General features: G+C 30.8%; 3 protein-coding genes across 3 annotated transcripts; 1 reads left to right on the forward strand and 2 right to left on the reverse strand.

Annotated features, from left to right (window-relative positions):
• Positions 1-1,130: 1,130 nt before the first annotated feature.
• LOC129286892 (transcription factor DYT1) lies at positions 1,131-2,383 on the forward strand. Its single transcript, XM_054922983.1, has 4 exons — positions 1,131-1,567; positions 1,671-1,868; positions 1,965-2,141; positions 2,248-2,383. Exons 1-4 carry the CDS (start codon positions 1,304-1,306, stop codon positions 2,317-2,319), a joined length of 711 nt encoding a protein of 236 aa, XP_054778958.1. The 5' UTR covers positions 1,131-1,303; the 3' UTR covers positions 2,320-2,383.
• Positions 2,384-2,638: 255 nt separating this feature from the next.
• Positions 2,639-3,895, reverse strand: LOC129286893 (uncharacterized). Its single transcript, XM_054922984.1, has 2 exons — positions 3,345-3,895; positions 2,639-2,874 (listed from the first exon to the last, which is right to left on the reverse strand). The coding sequence occupies exons 1-2, from the start codon at positions 3,775-3,777 to the stop codon at positions 2,828-2,830; spliced, it is 480 nt and encodes a 159-aa protein (XP_054778959.1). The 5' UTR covers positions 3,778-3,895; the 3' UTR covers positions 2,639-2,827.
• Positions 3,896-13,565: 9,670 nt separating this feature from the next.
• Positions 13,566-16,186, reverse strand: LOC129285279 (DAG protein, chloroplastic). The gene is made up of 5 exons (XM_054920882.1): positions 15,759-16,186; positions 14,533-14,630; positions 14,370-14,435; positions 14,090-14,272; positions 13,566-13,873 (listed from the first exon to the last, which is right to left on the reverse strand). The coding sequence occupies exons 1-4, from the start codon at positions 16,094-16,096 to the stop codon at positions 14,112-14,114; spliced, it is 663 nt and encodes a 220-aa protein (XP_054776857.1). The 5' UTR covers positions 16,097-16,186; the 3' UTR covers positions 13,566-13,873; positions 14,090-14,111.
• Positions 16,187-22,238: the final 6,052 nt, after the last annotated feature.

Raw genomic sequence — 22,238 nt, forward strand, 5'->3', positions numbered from 1 at the left:
CCTCTTTGTCATTTTCCCCTTTCTAAGTACATCATATAAGTTTGAACTCTTAAGTAACTTTATGTAACTTTATGTAATATTTTTTAATTTTTAATACTTCATTATTCAGCCTAATACAAAAAAATATAATATAAAAATATGATTATGTATAATGTGATTTACTTTGAACTCTATATTAATGTGTTTTAGTACACAAAATCTATTTTAAGTTTTGGGGAAAAAAAACAAAAAAAGGAGAAAGAAACAAAAAGAAGCCTGACATTTCTGCTTCTCCAACCACCTCGCCCATTTGTGCTATTGCAGTCAACAAGACCGACTGCCAAAGTACTCCAAGGAATCAAACCAAAAATACAGAATAAAGTTTATTTTTTTTATTAAAACATTTTTGTAATTTCTCTAACATTTGGTAGTTCTTTTCTTTTTGTTATATTATGAGAGGTTTAATTCTTTTTTTTATCAACTGAATTCTGAATTGAAAATTCAATTTGAATTTTTTAAAAAATACGATTTTTTTAAAAAAATGCAATTTCTTAAAATGTTTCAGAATAATGTTAAAATAGAGAAAGAGTTGAGAAAGCTCTGCTAATTAGACCCACCTAACAATGCTTAATAACAACTAATTGTGTTTGTAAGGGAAAACAAAATTTTCAGAAAAAGAGAAAGACCAACCACTTTCATTTATATGACTTGACCATATTTAATCTCAACTTTTTTTTTTGGTATCTAACAATAAAATTAAATTATGTTCTAGCATTGTTGAGACTAATTAAGGATGATTTTGCCAAATACATCTGCTTTAATATGAATTTAAACTTAAGACCTCATGTTTAAACAAACCCATCCTACTAGAACCAATGTCTGCTAGTTAATCTCAGATTTTAATAAATATCTTTTGCCACTCTACCCAATATATATATATATATATATATACCTGTATTACTGATATATTTATTTTAATAAAAAATATTAATAGTCCAAAAAAATAAAACTCTCAATCAAATTCAGTGTAATAACATCTTATAACAGAATAACCATATTTATAACAAAACTTTGATTCTGTTATGAAATATTCCAGCATGTTGCAACCACAATAGAATGGCCAATCTAGACTCTCTCTCCCCCCCCCCCCTCTTCTCATAACAAACTCACTGTCTCTCTCTCTCTGTGACATGATGCTTTTGTGAGAAGTACTTAACTACTTATATAGGTTCCAATCACTCTTCAATTTACAAGTTTTCTTGCTTCCTCTTCCTCCTCCTCCATCTCCATTCCCTTCTGCTCATATCCATTATTCTCAGCAAATATGGATTATGCAGAAGAGAATGGGTTCTGTACTACTTTTGAAGATTTTTGTGACCTTAACAACAACGAAGGAGGCAGCATCAGAAGAAGCATGATCCGGAAGAGAAGATATGGAGATAATGATAATAATAATAATCATGATGATGAAGAAAATGACGATGGCACAAGATTCAAATCCAAGAACCTCCAGACTGAGAGGAAGAGGAGAGAGAAGCTCAGCAGTAGACTCTTGATGCTGCGATCTTTAGTCCCAATCATCACAAATGCAACAACCAAACCCTAATTGTTTCTTCTCTACAATGATTTGGCTTTTGATTACTGATTCTAAACAATCTGATGATTTTCTTTTTTCTTTTTTTTTTTTTTAGATGACCAGAGCTTGCATAATTGATGATGCCATCACCTACATCAAGAAAATGCAAACCCAGGTGGAGAGTCTCACTCAGGAGCTTCAAACAATGGAAGCAAAGGCGAATTCGCAGCCCCTGAAAACAGAAAATCAGCTGAAAATAGATGAATCGGAGGAGGAAGAGGAGGAGGAAGACATGAAGAAATGTGGTACTCAGGTTTATCTATCTGCAGAATTCCAAGCTCTGATTATGAACTTCATCAAATCATTTCCTTTTTTTTCTGTGCAATGATTCAGTGATTTTGATGCATAGGTAGAGGTGAAGGTGACTCAAATTGATGTGAACAAGCTGTGGATGAAGATCATCATTGAGCAGAGAAGAGGAAGAGTGAAGAAATTGATTGAAGCCATGAATTCTCTTGGCATCGATCTCTTAGACATCAATGTCACCACCATAAAAGGAGCTTTCCTCATCACCACCTCCATTCAGGTAAATCCATCATAACTGATTCATCTTATCATATTACTCTTACATATATATATATATATATATGTATACATTTCAGAAACTGATTTTGTGTGAAATAATTGTTCAGGAAAACAATGGTGAAAGGATTGGAGCAAAGGAAACTCAGGAGTTAATGCTTGATGTTATTAGGACTATATAGTATTCTCAGTTAGTATCTCATGAGTTCGATTCTTTTTTGTTACCTCTTCTCTCTGAGTTTGAATTAGAAGTAGAATTTAAGAGGAACATAACATACATCAGTTTTGAATGAAGCAGAAATTTATATATAAGAATACATTAGTTCATATATAGCAGTATGATCAAGAGTACATTTTTTGCAGTAAAAAGGTAAAGGGATTGAATCTATATATATATATGTATGTATGTATGTATGTATGTATATATATAGAGAGAGAGTGAGAGAATAGAGAAAAGATAATATAAAAGAAGTAGCATTCCTCGAAGATCAGATCAGAATAAAAAACAAGAAACAAAATTGCAGGAAGATTTTTGTTTTCCTCTCAGCCGTTTCCTTACACACTCACAAACCTAATTAGATCTATATCCACTTTACTCCATGAAATTACTAATAAGAAGCCAAAACAAAACAAAAAACAAAGAAAGAAGGAAAAAAGAAAATAATTTTATTGAAATGAACAAACAAACTTTCATCTCTGATCTTGGAATCCAATGCTCTTTCTTCTGAAGAAATTGCCTGCATGTCACATTCAGAACAGAATTTCACAAATACAATTCGGATCAGTAGCAGAAGGAGACCGAACAAAAGGAAAGTAACAGCTTAGCCACTGTTTGGCAACCAGGAAAATGAGAAGGAAATTGTCTAACCAAAGCCCAGAACTGAAAACATAGCTCACTAGCTTAAAAATTCAAAACAAACATAGAGAAGGAAAAGTAACCCAGCAGCCAAACCACTGCTTGGTAGTCAGAAAAATCATGGAATGAGAAGAAAATGTTCAGCCAAAACCCAGAACTGAAAACATAACTCACTAGCTTAAAAATTTAAAACAAACACAGAAGGAAAAGTAACCGAGCAGCCAAGCCATTGTTTGCCAGCCAGTAAAAATCACAGAATGCGAAGAAAATGTTCAACCAAACCGCAGAACTGGAAACATAGCTCACTAGCATAAAAATTCAAAACAAACACAGAGAAAGATGGATTTTTACCTTGAGATCTGCAAATGGGGGGATCTTCAAAGAGGGACAAAGAGAATTGTTTAAAAGCGAGGCCAATATCAAAGAGAATGAGACCAGACGAAGGATCATTGACTATAATATCCTTCACAGGAAGCCACAAGAAAAGCTCTTCCTGTGAGAGACCTTCTAACCCCTTAAGCTGTCCGAAGCTGAGGTTGGCTCTCACCACACTTTCAAAGAACACTCTGTTCTCAAACTTGGCCATGCATGGACGATCTAGATGAACCTCTAAACGCCCCGTTTCGTCGAATTTGTAGGACTTGACGCTTTCTGGGAATAGTCCAGATGGTAAGCCATAGTTCCGAAGAAGGTCATGCATAGAAGAAGAAGAAGACGAAATTGTGTAAGGAAGAAGAACAAGAAGAAACATGGTGAGAAGAAAAGATCTGGGTTTTGCAGGCATTGTGAAGAAATTAAGCAGAGATGAAGTCGAAGACGGGGAGGGAGGGAGAGAGAGAGGGGAAAGTGGGTGGTGATTGAGGTTTAAAGTGAGGTTTTCGATTGGCTTTAAGGTTTGGAGTTTGAATACTGTGTATGCGTTTTAGAACACAAAAAGTGGGAAACAGGGGGGATTGTTGGTAAAATTTCAAGGTTCCGGACTGGCATGGAGGTGTATGAAATGACCAAATCACCCTTAAAAGTTCCAGAATTGCAAGTAAGAATCAAACTAAATAATATATAGATTTATTAATAAAGTTTGAGACAAGTTACAGGCATTCAATAACATAAACAATACGATTTGTTAATAATTTTATATTATATATAGATTTATTAATTGTTAATAAATATATCAATTGTCTTTGATATAAGTAAATTATACAATTATTATTATATATCTAACATTTGGAAAAAATAAAAGTATATAGATAAAAATAAAAAATGCATTTTTTGTGTTTAAATTTGGATAAATTAGTCCACTAACAAAAAAAAAATCCTTTACCCAAAAAATATGAAATAAATTTTTAAAAATTTAAAAATATAGTTGGTTTATCATTGAAAATTTGAAAAGTTATGAGGAATTTATCGATATATCAATGACAAATATGATAAACTAGCGATAATATAAAATATAATAAATGTTACATTATATATTTTATTTAATTTTATAACATGGGTTATATCTGTAACAACCCCTTAAATTTTGTATATCCCATCCTATGTAGTTGCTAATTTCATTTATTATGTTACTCTGTTTCTGAATGTATCACTTCATAAATTTATACTTATTAGTTTTTAAAATTTTTTCCTTTTAATATAATAGATAAATGATTATCAGTGAGCTCAATTGTTGAAGAGACTACGTTAAAATAAAGTTCCGTAAATTTGACTTTACTTCAACGTTAGATTTTTAATTTTTGTATTACCAGCTATTTCTTGAAACATCGTACGGCATTAAGTGATGAAAAAGAATCTAACCGTAGAATAAGACAAAGGAATTTGAATATATAAAGTTGGAACAAAGTAAACTACGTTGTATTTTTAATGAATTAATTATATAAGAATGGTATTTGTTGTTGAACACAACTTTGCCTTTACGATTTGTGATTATGATTTTATTTTAAGAAACAAAGATTTGAATGTCTTGATCTTGTCTTTTGGCGCTTTGGCCTTAAGCTGCATTACTATGATTGCGCTGCTTTTATACTCTTTCCAGCATGAACCTAAACCTATGTGATGATGCGTCGAAATTTCTAGACACCAATTATTATTTGATTTTTTTTTTTTGGGTTTGTTCATTTTTTATTCTTTTTGGATTGAAAAACAAAATAGGTAAATTAGGTAAATTATTTCTTTTTGTTTGCTTATTGCTCTATAAACTTTTGTACCTCCCTCCAATTTTTCCTTGGGGTATTATCAAATCTCAAATAATATCAAAACTAGGTTTATAATTTTTCCTTGTTTTTGCAATTCAGTTGTCCCAAAATTAGTTCGATTCTAAGCCTTTTGCCTTGTGATTTATTTTTTTAAAAATCATTTAGAATTTTTTGTCCAGTGATTTATTTCTGTGAGAATTATTCTTGAGTTTTTAATTAAATAATTCATCTCTAAGAATTATTCTATGAGAACATGATCTTATTAGGATTTTTGTAATTTCTTGTTTTGTACATATAGCATTTATTATAATTATTGTAGATTGATTTGAAATTTTTTAAGATATTTTATTTTGTTCTATATAAACCTTCATATAATATACGGATGAACAAAGCATTCTTTACCCCAATAATTATTTCACCCTTGATATTAAGTATGAGATTAGATTTAAACATTATTAGGTCTAATTGAAAGTCGTATATACATATATCTAATTTTAAGGTTTCATGCTTTAACAACCACAGTCCTTTCAATTAGGATCAAAACTTATTAGTCACCCTCACTCTAATCACTTAAGTTCAAGATATTCAAAATTAAATTAGTTATTAAACTGGTCAATATATTGAGTTGTAATTAAACCGTATCAAATCAGTCTTTTTATTACAAGTCAAGATATTAGTTTAACAGTTTAATCGGATAAGTTAATCCAGTTTTTCATACTATAATTGAGTTTCAAAAAGTTGCTGTGGCCATGTAGCTTTTTTTTCCCCCTTAGTATTTCACGAAAGGAAGAAAGAAAATAATTGAGGTTGGATAAAAGGGAAGGTTTATAAGTGGATAACGTAATTGCGTGTCCTATAATGCCAACACATGCATTCATTGATTTCTTCATTAACCAGGAATTTTGCGCAGTTAATGATACTTATTGGAATTTTTTAAATTTCATTCATTCTATATTAAATTTAATTATTTTTCTTTCAATTTAATCATTACTTTTTTAAAACTATTCAAACAAATTTGTAAAAATGCAAGTAATGAATAATATAAATGAAATTTAAATTATTTTTTTGATATATGAAAGTGTAAGCGAGTTGAGTCTCAAGATTCTTGAGAAGTAAGACATGTCTCAAAATATAAAGAATATTCAAGAATCTTTTGAAATTTCGTAAGGCTTTAATTTTTGTTGGAATGTAAAATTATTTAAAATTAATGTTTATTCAAATTTCATGGAGGCTTTATCATTTATTGATAGTTGTAGCTATTAAGATAACTATCTCCTCTCTACAATTACCAAAAATATCAAAAATCTCACCATAAAAGACTAAGTAGTTACTTTTAACCACAACTATAGTGCCCTGATCTATTAGCTCAAAAGACATCATGTGAAGATTTTGACATTTTTATCTTTGATAACCCTCCCCCAACTATAGAAGTTTTATGGTTTTAAACATAACTAAATTTTAGTCTCCTTGTATGGTTTTTCTTGTGACCTTATATTCAAATAAAAAAGTTCAAAGAATACTTACAAAGTACTACTCTTGTCTTTAATATAAAATGAAGATAACTAACTTCACATTTATTAAGAAATATAGTTTTATGTTTAAAAGTTTTTAAAATATTTAACTTTTCAATTTTATCTGATTTTACAATTAATAACAATAATAAATTGTATTCTAGGGATTCATCTAACACTAAATAAACAAGTGGTAAAATAAAAAAAACATTAATTAATCTAACTTTTCTTATATTAAGGAGAAAAAATTTTAAACTTTATCTTACATTGAGGACCAAAGGAAATATTTACAAGTAAGAAATTTAAATTAAATTAGTTAAATAAAAAAGAAAAAATAATAAAGGACATCAATAAACTAATATTTATTAAAAAGGATTTAAAAATCATAATCATATTGGATACAAAAATATTTAATTTACGAATATATCCTCATCATAAATAATTAATCAATATCATTATGCCTTGCGCCTTGGACTACTATCAAAGAGTCCATTTCCCTCTACCCTTCTATGACCCATCCACCAAGCCTAATCAACTCGAACCTTATTACCTCAATGAGGCTTTCATTTGTTGGAGACAATAAATTAAATTAGATATTATACCATGTTTAGTATGATTAAAGTAGTTTTTTTTTAAAAAAATTAGAATAGGAAAATGAAGTAAAGCCGGAATGAGAAAAGAAATGAATTGTTTTAAAAGCAAGTTTTGCATCAAGGCCATATTGGTCTAAATGATTAGATTCCACTCATTTTGGATAGAGCTGATAATTCGAGTGAGTATAGTTTATTTGGGCTGAACTCAATATAGGCCAAAATTATTCAAATCAAGCTTAAAATATCTAAATATATAAAAAAAGTTCATATAGTCAAGCTCAATTGTAATATCTTAGCCCCTCTCATATAGTCAAGCCCAATCCTAATATCTTAACGCCTCCCATATAGTCAAGCCCAACGAGAATTATTATTATTTTTTGAGTTATTTTTAATTTTTACCTTGAGAAATTAACATTTTTCAACCAACATGCAATTATCACATGCCTTTTTCTTTGAAAAAATGACAATAAAATCCTTTCAAATTAAATAAATGATAATATGATCTATCAAAATGTCATAATTCTACTGAAGTCTCTAGAGACTTCTATGTCAATAAATTTTAAAGTGAAAAGATTATTTTACCTTTATTGAGAATAATAAACTCCAATAACTTTTATTTTATAAATCACACGAGTTGAACATGAAGTCACAATTTTCCACATATAATTTATGTTATTTAAAAATAAGTCTCAAAATAATAAATCCTAATCACAACATTTGAGTAAGGAATAATAATTTTTATTCTATGAATCGTAAAAGTTGAATAAGAAATTACAACTTGTCAAGTTAATTTTTATTATTAAAAAATAAATCTTCAAATAACAAAACAAGCCCCAATTATAATTTTTGTTTAAGGAATAACATCTTTTATTCAAAGAATCATAAGAATTGAACAAAAAATTATAACTTGTCAATAAGGGTAAAATGGTCTTTTTAATTTAAAATTTATTAACATAGAAATATTTAAAGACTTTAGTAAAATTACAACATTTTTAGGGACCAAATTGTTAGTTCTATAATTTGAGAGATTTTATTATCATTTTTCCTTTTTCTTTTCTACCTTTATTACAATGAGACCAAGCATTGAAAAGTAAAAATAATAGCACATGAAATAAAATCTTGTGTTTTAATATTTTTAAAAAATATTTAAAACAAATAGTTATTAGAGTATGGGAGAGTGTTTGTGAGTACCAAGTGAAAGATGAAGTAAAGATTAATTTCATTTTATTAATAATAAAAAAATTTAGGTATATGGGCTAAACTCATTTAAGTTTTGGCTTGGTCCAGATTTTTTCGAGCTTGTTTAGGCAATCCAAGTAAGCCTAAAGTAAATAAAATTTTCTAAACATCCAAGCCTATTCTTAATATTTTTTGAGTTTATTCAGACTAGCTTATAAGACTTAGCCCAAATTACCGGTTCTAATTTTAGTGGAATTTAATGTTGGATAGGCTGACACCTAAAATAAGAGGTGAATTAAGTGTTTATTTTTCTAGAAAACTTGAAGGAGAAGAAAATAGATGCAAGAAGTTCAGAGAATAGACATAAGAGATTTATCCTGATTCAATCCAAAACTTAGCCTACGTCTAGTCCTTAAGATTATACTTGAGATTTTCAACTAAAACCACAAGTTTAAATAGGTGCTTGCAACTTCAATACAACTCACAAGACTTGACTAGTCTTATACAAACAATCCAACTTTGCTATACTCAGCAAATTGTTATAAATCACTTGAAAAATAGTTTGTCAAGATTTCAGATTGTTTAATGAAGCAAAGCTGTTGGTAACATTTCTTACATGCAACCAGACGATTCACACTTGAAATGAAGCTAACCATGTTCCAAACATGCATATGTGACAATTCAAACGTAAACACCATGGTGACTCACGCGTGTTTTGAAGGAAAAGAATATGCAAACAATTTTGTGTGACAAAACAAGCATACAGCCTATAGGTTTTCATGCATGAATTGGTTGGCAGAATGCCAAAGCTAATTTTGTGTGACGAACCACGCGTTGGACCAACTCACTATCACACATGGAATGGCTAGTTACAAAACTCAATCCATTCGGAAAGATAGATCATGCGTAAAACACTCTACCACACATGCATGAAATGGATAGGTACAAAACTAGGCCATTCCGAGAAACATATCACATGTGGTACTCATGCATTCAAGCATAGATTGCATGATTGAAAAGATTTAGAACAATAAGTGACAAATTACACAAGTGTACGAGATGAAACAGGCTTGAAATGACTTAGAATTAACTTAGGCTAAATTTGTTAAAAAGACTAAGTGACAAAACACGTGTGAATATATTCCATTTCAGGCATACAATGACACTTCACAATATGCAAGGAAATACAAAGTGACAATTCAAGCATGCATACACAAGGTTAATTTGTGTGAATTGGAGTACAGAAGCTTTATCAAGGCATTATACAAATACAAGTGATAAATCATGTATGGATCACTGCTAATTCAAGCATGGAATGTTAGTTAATGTGCCTAAGGTGTAACTTGCATGAATTGAAATACAGAAACTTTATCAAAGCATCACACAAACATAGGTGATTGATTACACATGGATTATTGCTGCTTCAGGCATGAAACGTCAATTAGTGCGCCTAAGGCAACAAATCATGCGTGGGACCATACTGAATCACACATGAATCATCAGAAGAGAAAAGCTCAACTTCTATGATCTAATTTAAGCTTGAATTGACTAAAATAAGTCCTAATATGCACAAATAAAACTTATGAACTTAAGATGATGCATTCACTTTAAAGATTGATAAATGTAATTAAGCTTTTGAAGTTTTCACATTAAATCTAAAGAAAAATAAATAACTTATCTTATAATTTTTTTTTCTCTTGATTCTTCATATTCTTTAGATTTTATCTTCATCCATGAATCTTTATGTATTTGCACACATAAGACACACCTTTTATCTTAGTTTTGTAATAATCAAAACATATAATTCCACATCTAATTCCATTGAAAACTTGATTGTTGCATACCAAACAAGCAAACAATTATGCACACAGAAATTCATTTCCAATTCCCTTTCCCTTTCCCTGCCGCCTATTCATTCATACGTAGCAAGCGGGAGATAGGTTTCTCTGAAATTTGTGAATTGGTATCTTCTATGATTATTCGTGACTTTTAGAAAAGCGTGCTTCATTTGGCAATGTGTGATTTAAGCATCAAGCAATATGATTGTAATCTAGAATTTGATTCATAAATATAATACTAACTCTCTTTCAAAATAATTGCCTTTTAAGGGTATTTCACATAGATTAAAAGATGTAATTAATTAAAATGTTAAAATATGATATAGTATTTTACTAAATTTGCCCCTCATTTACTGCACACCGATTAAAAATTGTCACTACCAATACTTCAATGCTTTTAAGGATAAAATATTTAAAGTATCATTAAATAAGTATTCAAAGGTAAGCAAATTTTAATCAATTTACATAGTTCTAAAAAAAGTTAATTAGACATAATGGTTATTTCTGAAACTAAAAAATGTAAACTGAAATGTCCTCGTAATTTATTTTTAGCACGTGCAGGAATTGAGTTTGTTTTATGAAAATAAGCTCTAATTTTATTAAGAGAAATTTAAAGAATATTTTTTAAAACGAAGGAGCATATAATAAGATTAAAATAAGGGTGTTGTGTTGCGAAGTTTAGTATAAATAGACTTAAATGTTTTTTAAATTATCAAGAATATATTGTACTACTTATTGTGTTATCCCAATAAATATCAGCATTTTTTTCTTATCCCAACATTGGTCTCCAAACTCCTCTTAGATACTAAACTTCTTATGGAAGCTTTTATTATTGTATTTGGCACATTATGAAAAGGGTTAATGAGCATCCTAGATCTTAAACTATTACTTAAATAACATTTTGAATCTTAAACTTTTAAAATGAGCAAAAACGATTCTCAACTTATAAAGTTTGAGCATATTATCTCACACCATTTATCCGTTATGTAGCCAGGCTAGTATGTCACATGTCAAGGGGGATTAGTATCACATCAACTTTTAACTAAACTCCACAAAGTTAAAAATAACAACAATTATATGTAACTTGACAGTAGGAGGTAATTTATTCAAAATGTATAAGTTAAGGAAAGTTTTTTCTCGTTTTAAGAGTTCAGGATTCAAGATACTCATTAATCCTTATAAGACATATGAATTTTTTTTTTTGGTGAATTAAAATTTAGGTGAGTTAACCTATAAACTTACCGAGATCAGGACATGCTTTCAGGCTCAAACAAGTTTATAGATGTACTTATAGATTATTCACCAATAAGATTCTTATATCAATAATGGGATTTGATCCCACAATCTTATAAGTTATGGGTTAACTTCTTACTAACTAGACCAACCTTAATTAAAAACATGAATAATTTGAATTTCACGTAAGATTGTTCAGAAATGAAGGTGGAAGAGTAATTTATTTGCATTCCTAATACATGTCAAACTAAGCTTTCATCTTTTTAGTTATCATAAAATTCGATTTATGCTAGTAGTTGGGATACGAATATATATATATATATATATATAGAGAGAGAGAGAGAGAGAGAGAGAGAGAGAGGAAATGAACTAATCTTTGGGAGGCTACGTTATAATGTTTTACATGATAGATCAAAATTTCAAAAAGTGTTTGATGATTAAATTAAAAAATTGAGACACGAAAGCCTGGGCAATTTTTTCTTGTCACAAAAAACTGGTATGAAATAGAGAAAATTAGTGTCAACTTGCGCTCACAAATTAAAATTCAAGTATTTTTAGCCACAAGTGTGAAAAAACAAATCAATTGTTCGTATATTTACAGAACCAACTAAAATTTATAGATTTTCCACGAGCCCGAATTGATAGCTTCACTATACTAAATTACCAGCATTAAATGTAATGAAAGCGCCAGGTCCAAAAAAAAAAAAGTTATGAGCGAGAACAAAAATTCAGTGATGTGAAAGGACTTGGATTCCGTGAGAGGCAAGGGGCAGCATGAGCCCATTATGGCCATTCATTCACAATTAAACACATACGCCAAATTGCATAAACCAAAGCACACAATTTTTTTAAAAAAAAAAAATTTGTAAGCTGCAAATAGATTACTGCAATAGACTCCTACAATTTCTAGCTAAATTTAGGGGTGAGCATTGGTTCAGTTTGGTGCTAAATTTTTCAAAAATCTTTAACCGAATTATATAAAATGTTTGGACCCAATCGAATTGAAATGCTTGATTAAACCAAAATAAAACAAAATTGGTTTACAATTATTCGCTTTGTTTGGTCTATTCAGTTAATAGGCTCTAATTTAGTGCATCTAACCGCATAAAATTAACAAAACATTCAAAAATTGCAAAGCATTCAAAAAGAAAGATATTCAACAAGTCACTATTACAACGCATTCAGAAATTGAAGAAATCAAAGGTGACAATCAAGACTTGAAAAACCCAAAACATTCAAACACAAAAAAGTAGAATAAAAAAAATCAGCCAGGTACAAAGAAACCCATAACAAAAGCCCAAATGACAGATCAAAGAGTTGTAAAGGCAGTAAAGTCTAGAGTTGAAGCACAACAACTTGATGAAAAAGAGATGGGCAAGATGGATGGAGCAGAGTCTACAAGAAGCGAGAGATGTGGTGAGTTAATCATCATTAAACTAACAGGGATCAATAGTATTGGAGAAGGAGATCACGTTGGCAAGGGCGCAAGAGATCACGATGACCTGGAGGAAGGGACTTGTCGATAACATTAAGAGTAAATGTCAACTACAGAGGGGTGAACACTAAAGAAAGCTAAAGAGCAAGGGAGGGAGGTCATTGAGCAAGGGGAGAACAAATAAAAGGAAGTACAAACAGGAGGAGTAAGGATTAGGGTTTTATCTTATTTAGTTTATTTATTTTTTAAGTATAAAATTAAAAAGAATATAATAAAATAAAGTAATTATCAAACTATATATATATATATATATAATTATTTAGTTAGTTTGATCTATTCAATTTTAAACTTTACTAATCGAATTGAATTGATCAACCAATATGTTCCTTAAACAAAACACCAAATAAACTAGAATAGACAAAATTTGATTTAATTCAATTTGCTATTTAATTTTGATTTGATTATACTCACCCCTAACCAAATTTGCCTCTTATTGAATCCAAATCCTAAGTTTAATAATCCAGGGATGAATATTTGGCTATATGGGACAGGCCCATTAATTTCACAGTTTCAATCAGTCACTCTAAGTTCTTAAAACACCCATAAAGCTGGATATAATACACTTTTAGTTCTTACACAAATTGGCTGGTGATAATGAATTTCATATTCTGACAGATACTAACTGAACATGCCCCATTCATATCACACTGTCTAAAACCAAATCTGTCAAGATAACTCCTGAAGCTACTCACAAAGCTTGAAAGAACACAAGGCATCTCAAGGGACTCCCAACATAGTTATGCATATGAGCGGCACGTGATGCAGGAAAGATGTATGATAAAAGCCCACTCTCAGCAAATTTCATTTGGGTTTACCATTTTAACAAAATTGTTGACCTGCAACAACAACAAGAAGAACTAATTGCAGCAGCAGCTCTTGATTTAAAATCTTGAATAATAACAACGAAATAAAAAACATGAAAGCTTCCTGTAATATAGGATATCAAACAAAGATGCAAACTGCAGCATTCATTTTAGCTATCAATTTGATTTAGTTATCCGTCGCAAGAAGTAACTAACCAAACAGAGGACTGTAGAACAGAAAAGCAGTACCTCGTGTAGAGCGCTTAGAGTCTCATTCTGAGCTAGCTGCCTCTTGCCTTGGTCTTCTGCGTTCTGGTGGTGGGCCATCTCTCCTTCTCTCATACCTTCTACTCTCACTTCTTGATCCACTACGTTTTGGTTGATAAGTAGGGTACTTGCATGGAATGATCTCACCATTTATATACTTGTCCCCTAAAATTAACATTAAGCATTTAAACATAGCCTTAAGATTATCGGGATGCAGTATGGAACAGATAGATAGTTGGCTTCGAACTAAATAACTACTTACCTCCATAGTCCTTATTTTTAACATCTATGTAGGAGTCTGGCAACACCCAAAGAACCCCAGGCAAACCTAGAAGCAGAAATGCACAAGTGAGACAAAATGAAAGTAATAGCACCGAAGTCGCTAAAAAAATGATAAACAAGACAATCCAAGGATGAGACTTTACCCTTAAATTTCTCAGATGTTGCTTCATCAACAGTGCACTGAAACCCAGTGTAAGTGGTGGTACTAAATGCATACATGTTCTTCTTAGCTTCTTCCATGCTGATACAAAAACGCCAAGATGTAGTAAATTAGCAGTAACACTCAGGCTGACAAGAATTAGAAATACAACCTTCCATCATGAAAGTTTATGTTTTTTTAGCACGGAAGTCACATAAGCAATCATGCCCATGATAACTGTTCCACTGTTCTCTAAATGGGTAAATTCATACAATGGAATGGATATGCGTATACTTGCATACTATACTGTTTGTTTTGTTTTGTGTATATATAAGAATGATACCGAAATTTCTGTTGTAAATTGTTCACAAAAATCGCATTCATAGACATTTTCATCTGCTTTTAATCCTTCACGGAAACTCTATTTTCTTGTTTTGTATGCGATCCTCATTTTAAGATCATTTTTTCAGCCTTCTGCCCCAAACACCTCAAAACAGATAAAAACTACCAAAAGATACAAGCCCAATTTCTAAAGTCTATGTAACTTGTCGTTATATACTATATAGAACATAAACTCTATCAATTTCGATCAGGAGAAAAGGTGTTAAATATAGGTGTTTGCTATTAGATTCACCTAATTGTAATACGTGCACAAACCTTTTTCAACAGTCAATGGTGTGCGCTGAAAAATAGCCACATAACAAACATTGCCTAAGTTATTTCCTGGTAATAATTAGCCATAAGAACAGTAATAAATCCTTCAAAATGATTTATCTATTCTTCACATGAATCCAGCTGCTTTATTTCAAAAATTTCACTCAAAAATTAATTGAGTCACGGTGCCTCGGTTTATTGAGCCTGAGACACACCATATGCCAAAATGAAGATAAAATGAAGGCCAAATCCCATTCTTACCTCAATGGAAACAAAGGTATGTCAACTAACGTCAGACCAACTAGCACTAATTCCAGCTTTCACAACCAACCCAACTAGCAGCTCTCATACAGTGCAAGAACATAGCTAGTCAGGCACTCAAATCTCAGAAATTGTTCATTATTAACCCAAACACTAAAATTCAAGAAACCGCCAGGAAAAACAAATGACAAACGAGCTCACATGTGAAGACCAACTCAGATAAAAAATCCTGCCCTTAAGTCACATATTTCCATAACGCAATCAAAGAAGAGGACATTCATAAAAGGTCGAGGAGAAGGAAATGGTCGAACGAACCTGCCGAGAACAGTGGCGAGAGTATTGAGGTATGTGTCAATCATCTGTTCCCTAGTAGGAGCAGGGTCCTTAGGGAACTCCATCACAATCAGCCAATGGTTGTAGTCACAACCAGGAAGCATAATAGTCTCCCTCTGTTCACCGCTACCGCTCCTCTTCGCCGAATAATCCCCATCGACGGCCGCCCGAATCAGCGTCCGGGCACGGGCACGGGTTGTATTCGAATGCGGAATCCTCCATCCGAATCGAAGACTGGTCACAGTGCTGAAGACTGAGGTTTTAGGGTGAGAATGAAGGGTTAGGGTTTTATGGGAGAAGGACAAAGGCAGTGTCGCCATTAGAGATCAGGAGACGATAGCGGAGAGGAATGGAGAGACAATGTGTTTGTGTCGTGCTCTGCTTGATAAATGATAAGGTTCAGACTTGGGAGAGGTTAGATTTGAGATACTTTATTGACCTCGCTGAGCCGATTCACACGACGTCGTCTCCTTGGCTTTCTACCCTGATATTTAGGTCAGATTTTTAATGCATAAACGATATTCTCTCCGTTTTAAAGGATTAGATATTAAAAAATATAAAATATTTTTAATTTTTTTAAGATATAAATATTATTTTTTTAACAGTACCTCTATTAAATAATTTACTTTATATATATATATATTATTATATATATTTTAAAGTGAAACACATTATCAAATAGGGTAAATATAGAAAGATATGGTTAGTTTGAAGAGTATATCTTAATTTTTAAATTTTACTCTTTTGATCTTATTTATAAGTCATTTTCCAACATGTTTCATTAGTATAAAAAAAACCTCAAAACTTATTAATTTTGTTTTAAAATTTAATAATTTTTTAACTTTATCTTTATTAAATATACACACTTTAATAACATATTTTTTATCTCTAACATTTAATGAAAGGTTAAAAAGAAAATTTATGATAAAATTTAATAACGTGACTTATGAATAAAATAAAAAAAATTTCTCTCTCTGTTCTATAAATAAGACCAGAGAGAGTGGTTTGATCACTTTCATTCTAAATTTCAATATAAATTTTTGAATTGTAATTTATTCGTTGAATTTTTAAATAATATAAAACATATAAAATTAGAACATAAAATATGTATTTATTATAAGGTCTATTTGGTTAGCTACTTTTAACTCTTGAGCTGTAACATTTTACTTTTTAAATGTGGAATGTTGTTTGACTGTTTTGTAAATAAACAATTGAACTTTTGGGAGGTGTATTCAAAAACCAATTAAAAGTGGATTTACAAATATGATCATAGTTTTGAGTTCGTGTATTTTTCCAAGGAGCTCTCAAAGCTACTTATTTCGGCGGGAATTATTTCTTCCAATTACAAGAGTAACTATCATTCATGTCAACTTGAGTTTGAATTTTTTTAATCTATTCTAGTTCAAGTTTATGACTTTGTCATAAAAATAAAAACATCACACACATTCTCTCTAAGAGGGTTTGAATTTTTTTTACTTCTGTTCACATCTATCATATCCTTATCTTGTCCCATAAAATTTTTACTCTCTCTCTCTCTTAATTTAAAAAAAAAAATCTCTTTTAAACTTGAACATCATACATTTGAGTATGCCTCAGTGTGCAAATAAAATTTTCAACTATTTAATTATTATTTGTACTAAGTAATATAAGAATAAAAATAGGCTATGTGGATAATATTGATGACAAGGGTATTGCTAATCATTGTCAATTGATATTTAGGACCCTGTTTGTAAATTTAAATTTAAGAAATTTAGGAACTAAAATATCTTTTAAGGGACATAGCCTAAATTAGAAAAATGTCAGGTACATTATTGAAGTGCTCTCTCAGATCCTATATATAGGTCCTAGATAGCTAATTCATGCAAATTAAAAAAGTAGTTAAATAAGTTTTTGTTCAAAAAAAAAAAAAGATGGGTTGGTTGCCCTAAACTACTCCTCCTTTTAGTTATTCACGTTAGAAATCGCCAGTTTTGATTTCACACATTAATATGTGTACAATCAATAGATATAGTCAAGGAAGATGTCTTACATGTTTTGTGTGATTGCCATGTTGCTTATGAGTGCAATGTTTTTTTATCTAGTCTCGGGTGTAATGGCTCAATTGGAATCTCATGCAACGGGGACAAGACTGGGGGTAGAATGGTGTGTTTGGTTTATACATCTATGTTGACAATTGTAGTTAAACAGAAATGCATGGGTGTTTTAGAGTAAATGCATCGATGCAAAAGGCAACTATAGCTCAGGTTAGTGCATTTCTGAAGGGGTCATAATTAACGTTAGATGGTGATTCCACCGGGAGTACCCTCGACAACAGTGGTTAGCTCCACCATATGGAATCTTGAAGTTTAATGTTGATGGTTTCTATTCAGAAGAAGAATGTTTTGCAATAACTTGTGATATCTAGTATTTGATTAAAGAAATTGTAAACTAGAATGAATATAAGGTTTAGAAGTATAGGAAATTTGAACGTGAAGTGGTCAAACCCTCTACACTGCTAAATAAACAATATTAAATATAAGTCAGACTTTGATAGGCTCTACTAATAAAATCTTTTTACTGTATGAAATTGTTAAAATAATAATTTATTAAAATAAAAACTAAATACTAAAATGAATCGTTTTATTGAATTTATTAAAATGATATTTTAAAACTAAATATTTATTCTTCACAGCCGACTCCTCTTCTCTTCTATATACTAATGAATAAATCCATGAGCTAACAATTCAATAGGACTAAGCCCGTGTGAATGGATTAGTTCAAACTCACTAGTCATGAGAAGTCACTTGGCCAAAGGTGCTACACTCACTTTCAAACCATGGATTCCTCCAATTCTTTAAGGATGTCACAAGTCTCTAGAGAGATTCAAAAAGTCTTACAATGCACCCAGTCTAGGGTGTAACATTCCAAATTATTACCCTTCGAGTTAATTAAGTTAATAACATTTTAAGAAAGTTTAAGGGTATTTAAATATATTGAAAAATGATTTATAATCAATTAGGGCTTGGAAGAATATAAGAAATGAACTTCCTTTGTAATCAAAGACTTTCAAAGTGAAAATGTTAATATTTTTGAGTAATTCTTTTGCATTAGAAATTAGACATCTCAAACTTTCTATAAAGTCCTAATTCATAATTTTTAGAGATTTGTGTAATTAATTATGAATTTTTAAAATTAGGTCAATGAAACTGTACCGTTGGCTATGGCGAGGTGCAATTTTTGGTCACAGCAAACAGCACGTTTTCAGACTTAAATTTTCTATTGCAAATCAAAATGATAGAATTGAGTTTTTGAGAGGTTTAGGATGATTTTTAAAAAGTTCTACTAGAGTTTTGGAGTTCCTAATACTAAGATATGAATTCTAGCTCCTAATTACTCAAGGTAAAACTTCTAATCTTCCTGCTACTCTCTAATCTTCTCTTCAAGCTAGTTTATGTTTGGATTAAGCTTAGGTTTTCATTTTTGTAAGTACCCAATCACTGGGTCCAAATTCTAAAGTAATTATGAGGTTAAATAAGTTTAGTTTAGGTAATTGTGATGATAGTTATTGTAATGGGATGCTTAAATTCGAAAACCCTAGGCTTGAAAGGAGATTTTTATGATGATTTGAAGAGATAGAGACAAGATAAATTATATATAAGTGGCATGATGATTATGGTGATTAAGTTTGAGCTAATGAAAGTTGAAAATAGGATTGATTATTGTTGTATTGCTAATTAGTGTCTCAAGCCTTAATCACAATTAAGAGCTAATTAATGACAATTAGTCCTTAATAATGTTTGATGATGATAAATTATAGATTGACTATCTTTGAAAGTATTTGGGCTTATCAGAGGCTCTCTCAGAATTCAAGTTTTACTCTTAGTAGTAACCCAAGAGTCTACATAGTCAAGAATTTAATTATGGTATATCATTAGTTTTGCAATTGTGGATTATGAATTAGTATTAATATTATGTATTGAACTATATGAGTTTGTTGTAGGGCTTTTTGGCCTTAAATTAATACATAGGTAAGAAGCATGCCTCTTTGTGATAAATTTGTAGTAATTATATTTATGTGAATGCTATGTGATATTGATATATGAAATGTTAAGCCTAGATTGGCCATAAGATAAATGTGTTCATATGATGAGTAGTTGTAATTGATTATGTTAGAAGAGTTGTAATAAGCATGCATATTTGTGATGAAATGCTTGATGACTATGTTTATATAGATGTTATATGGTATTTGAAATATGAATTGTGGGCCTAGGCTGGCTATGAGTTGATCAAATGGCGATCTATTGTAAATTATATTGTTGTGTGAATTGTGATAAGCATGAAATTCTAAAAATTATGAGGATGATAAATTATTATGCTATGCATGAGTTTAGATTCGCATATGTTGATTGAACTTGTATGATAGTAATGGGTGGGAATTTATGTAACGTGCCAAAAATTTAACCTCCAACAATTAAGTAATTAAGCATCATTAATAAGATTTACATGGTGTGTGGTCAGAGGAGACTAATAAGTGTTTTTAGTCAGAATTTTAGGTATAATTTGGGTCCAAAGTGAAATTAGGTCACTCGGTGATCAAAAAGTAGAGAAAAATAAGTATAAAAGCCTCTGTGTCACATGTTGCGACGTGTGCATGGTGCACTGTAGTGCACAATGTAATGACTCAAAGTTTTAAGCAAAAAAAATTATAATTAAATATTTTGATTTGTATTTTAGTAATTTTTGGAGTAGAAGCTACAAGAAGAAATGGTGGCTTAGTAATATCTGTTGTGAGTATTTAAATTCTGATTGTAATAATTTAGGAATTTCATTGGAATCATAAATTATGATATGAATTTCTAAATGTATGATTACTAACCTATGGAACCAATATTCAAAGAGAAATTGGCTATTCAATGGAAAAAATGTTGGCCAATCATCCTCAACATGCGGGTTCGACACTTCTCCACTTCCTATGGACATTTTATTTCTTCTTTAGCTCAACAAAATTACCAAAATATCCTAAAAAATAATAAAATAAAAAAATTGAAGATCAAAAGAACGCAGGCATATATATAAAGCTACATCTCTCTGTCTCTCCTTTTCACTTCCATTAAATTTCTCTAGAATTAGTGACAAAGCCCAATCTCATTCAACGTTCTTCCTTTTCCTCTTCATTCTTCTGTCACCAATAACCATGGTGGTGTTGTTCGCCACTGTGGTGGTTCCTTAAGGTCATGATTTTATCCTCCATTCTTTGCCTTGCATCATCCTATTCGTGCTCTAATTTATCTTCACTGTTTCTGTTTGCATCACTGGTGGAACTTTGGGAGTCAGGTTGCCGAAACTAGGTCACTCTCTCAAGACCTTCTTCTTGGATCAATGCTGGAATCTTCCTTCTCTATCAACCTCATGTGGGTACAATAGACCCTTCTTCTTTTTCCTTTATTCGGGTCACTCGATTCTTCTTCCTCTACTGTGTTCAAGTTGTCAAAATCTTCTTCTCCCTTAGTTCTGCTTTGTTGCTGATCCAACGTGATGCTAGGTTTAAATCTTCCCCCCTTGTCACTTTGTGTGTATTTTTATGTGGCTAGAACTGTACTTTTCCCTTGTTATTTATTCTGCTCCTGTGCATACCTAAGTTAACAGGGGTTTTAAATTAAATAAAGATAGTTTAGGTTGATTTTTTGTTTTCTTGAATTTAAGTTGATTCTTATTGCAGAATTTGATTGGAAAAATATAATGAACCCTATAGTTAAATGGGATATTGTTGGGATGATATTTAAAAAAGAAGAGTTTAGAATTAGAAGCTATCAAGAATTGGGAGTTACGTTGGGAAAAAAAAAACTTGTGTATGATCATGATTGAAGGTTATTTGGATTGTAATTTGAGAATTACAGAAATTAGTTTATAAGTTATAATTAGGATTTCAAATGGCTTACTAAATCTTTGATGATATGAGTGAGACAAAATTTTGAACTATTTAGACAACCAAGAGTGATGAAGGTATCATTGATTACATTATAAAGTAAGTTAATTACCTTCTATGATAGAGCTTGAGAAAATCAAGAGGTTGGCTTAATGGTGTATAAATTAGTATTTGAACATGTTAAGTGAAATTATGAAATTTGTTGGACCTTAAAGCATATGGGAACAAGAAAGAAATTTGTTATACTTGATAACATTTATGATATTTAATTAAAGGTATTGTAAGATCAATTGTGACTGTGTAAGATAAGGAATAGTACTGTTTTGAATAAAGTATACTTTGTGAAGAATTATTGAAAAGCCTTAATGATAAATCACTTGTTGGTTACTAAGGGAAGGAGGTATGATTGAGATGAATATAATATTGTAGATGGGAGGAAGGAATAAGGAATATGATTTTTAAATATGGTTGGTGGGTTAAGGATTAATAAGGGTTGAAAGAACTTTGATATGTTTTAGATTTTGTATTGGGTTCAAGAATGTTAGTTAGAGATATGT

The sequence above is a fragment of the Prosopis cineraria genome, unplaced genomic scaffold, assembly GCF_029017545.1.
Source record: "Prosopis cineraria cultivar Desert tree isolate PC_DT_omini unplaced genomic scaffold, ASM2901754v1 PC11, whole genome shotgun sequence".
Lineage (NCBI taxonomy): Eukaryota > Viridiplantae > Streptophyta > Magnoliopsida > Fabales > Fabaceae > Prosopis > Prosopis cineraria.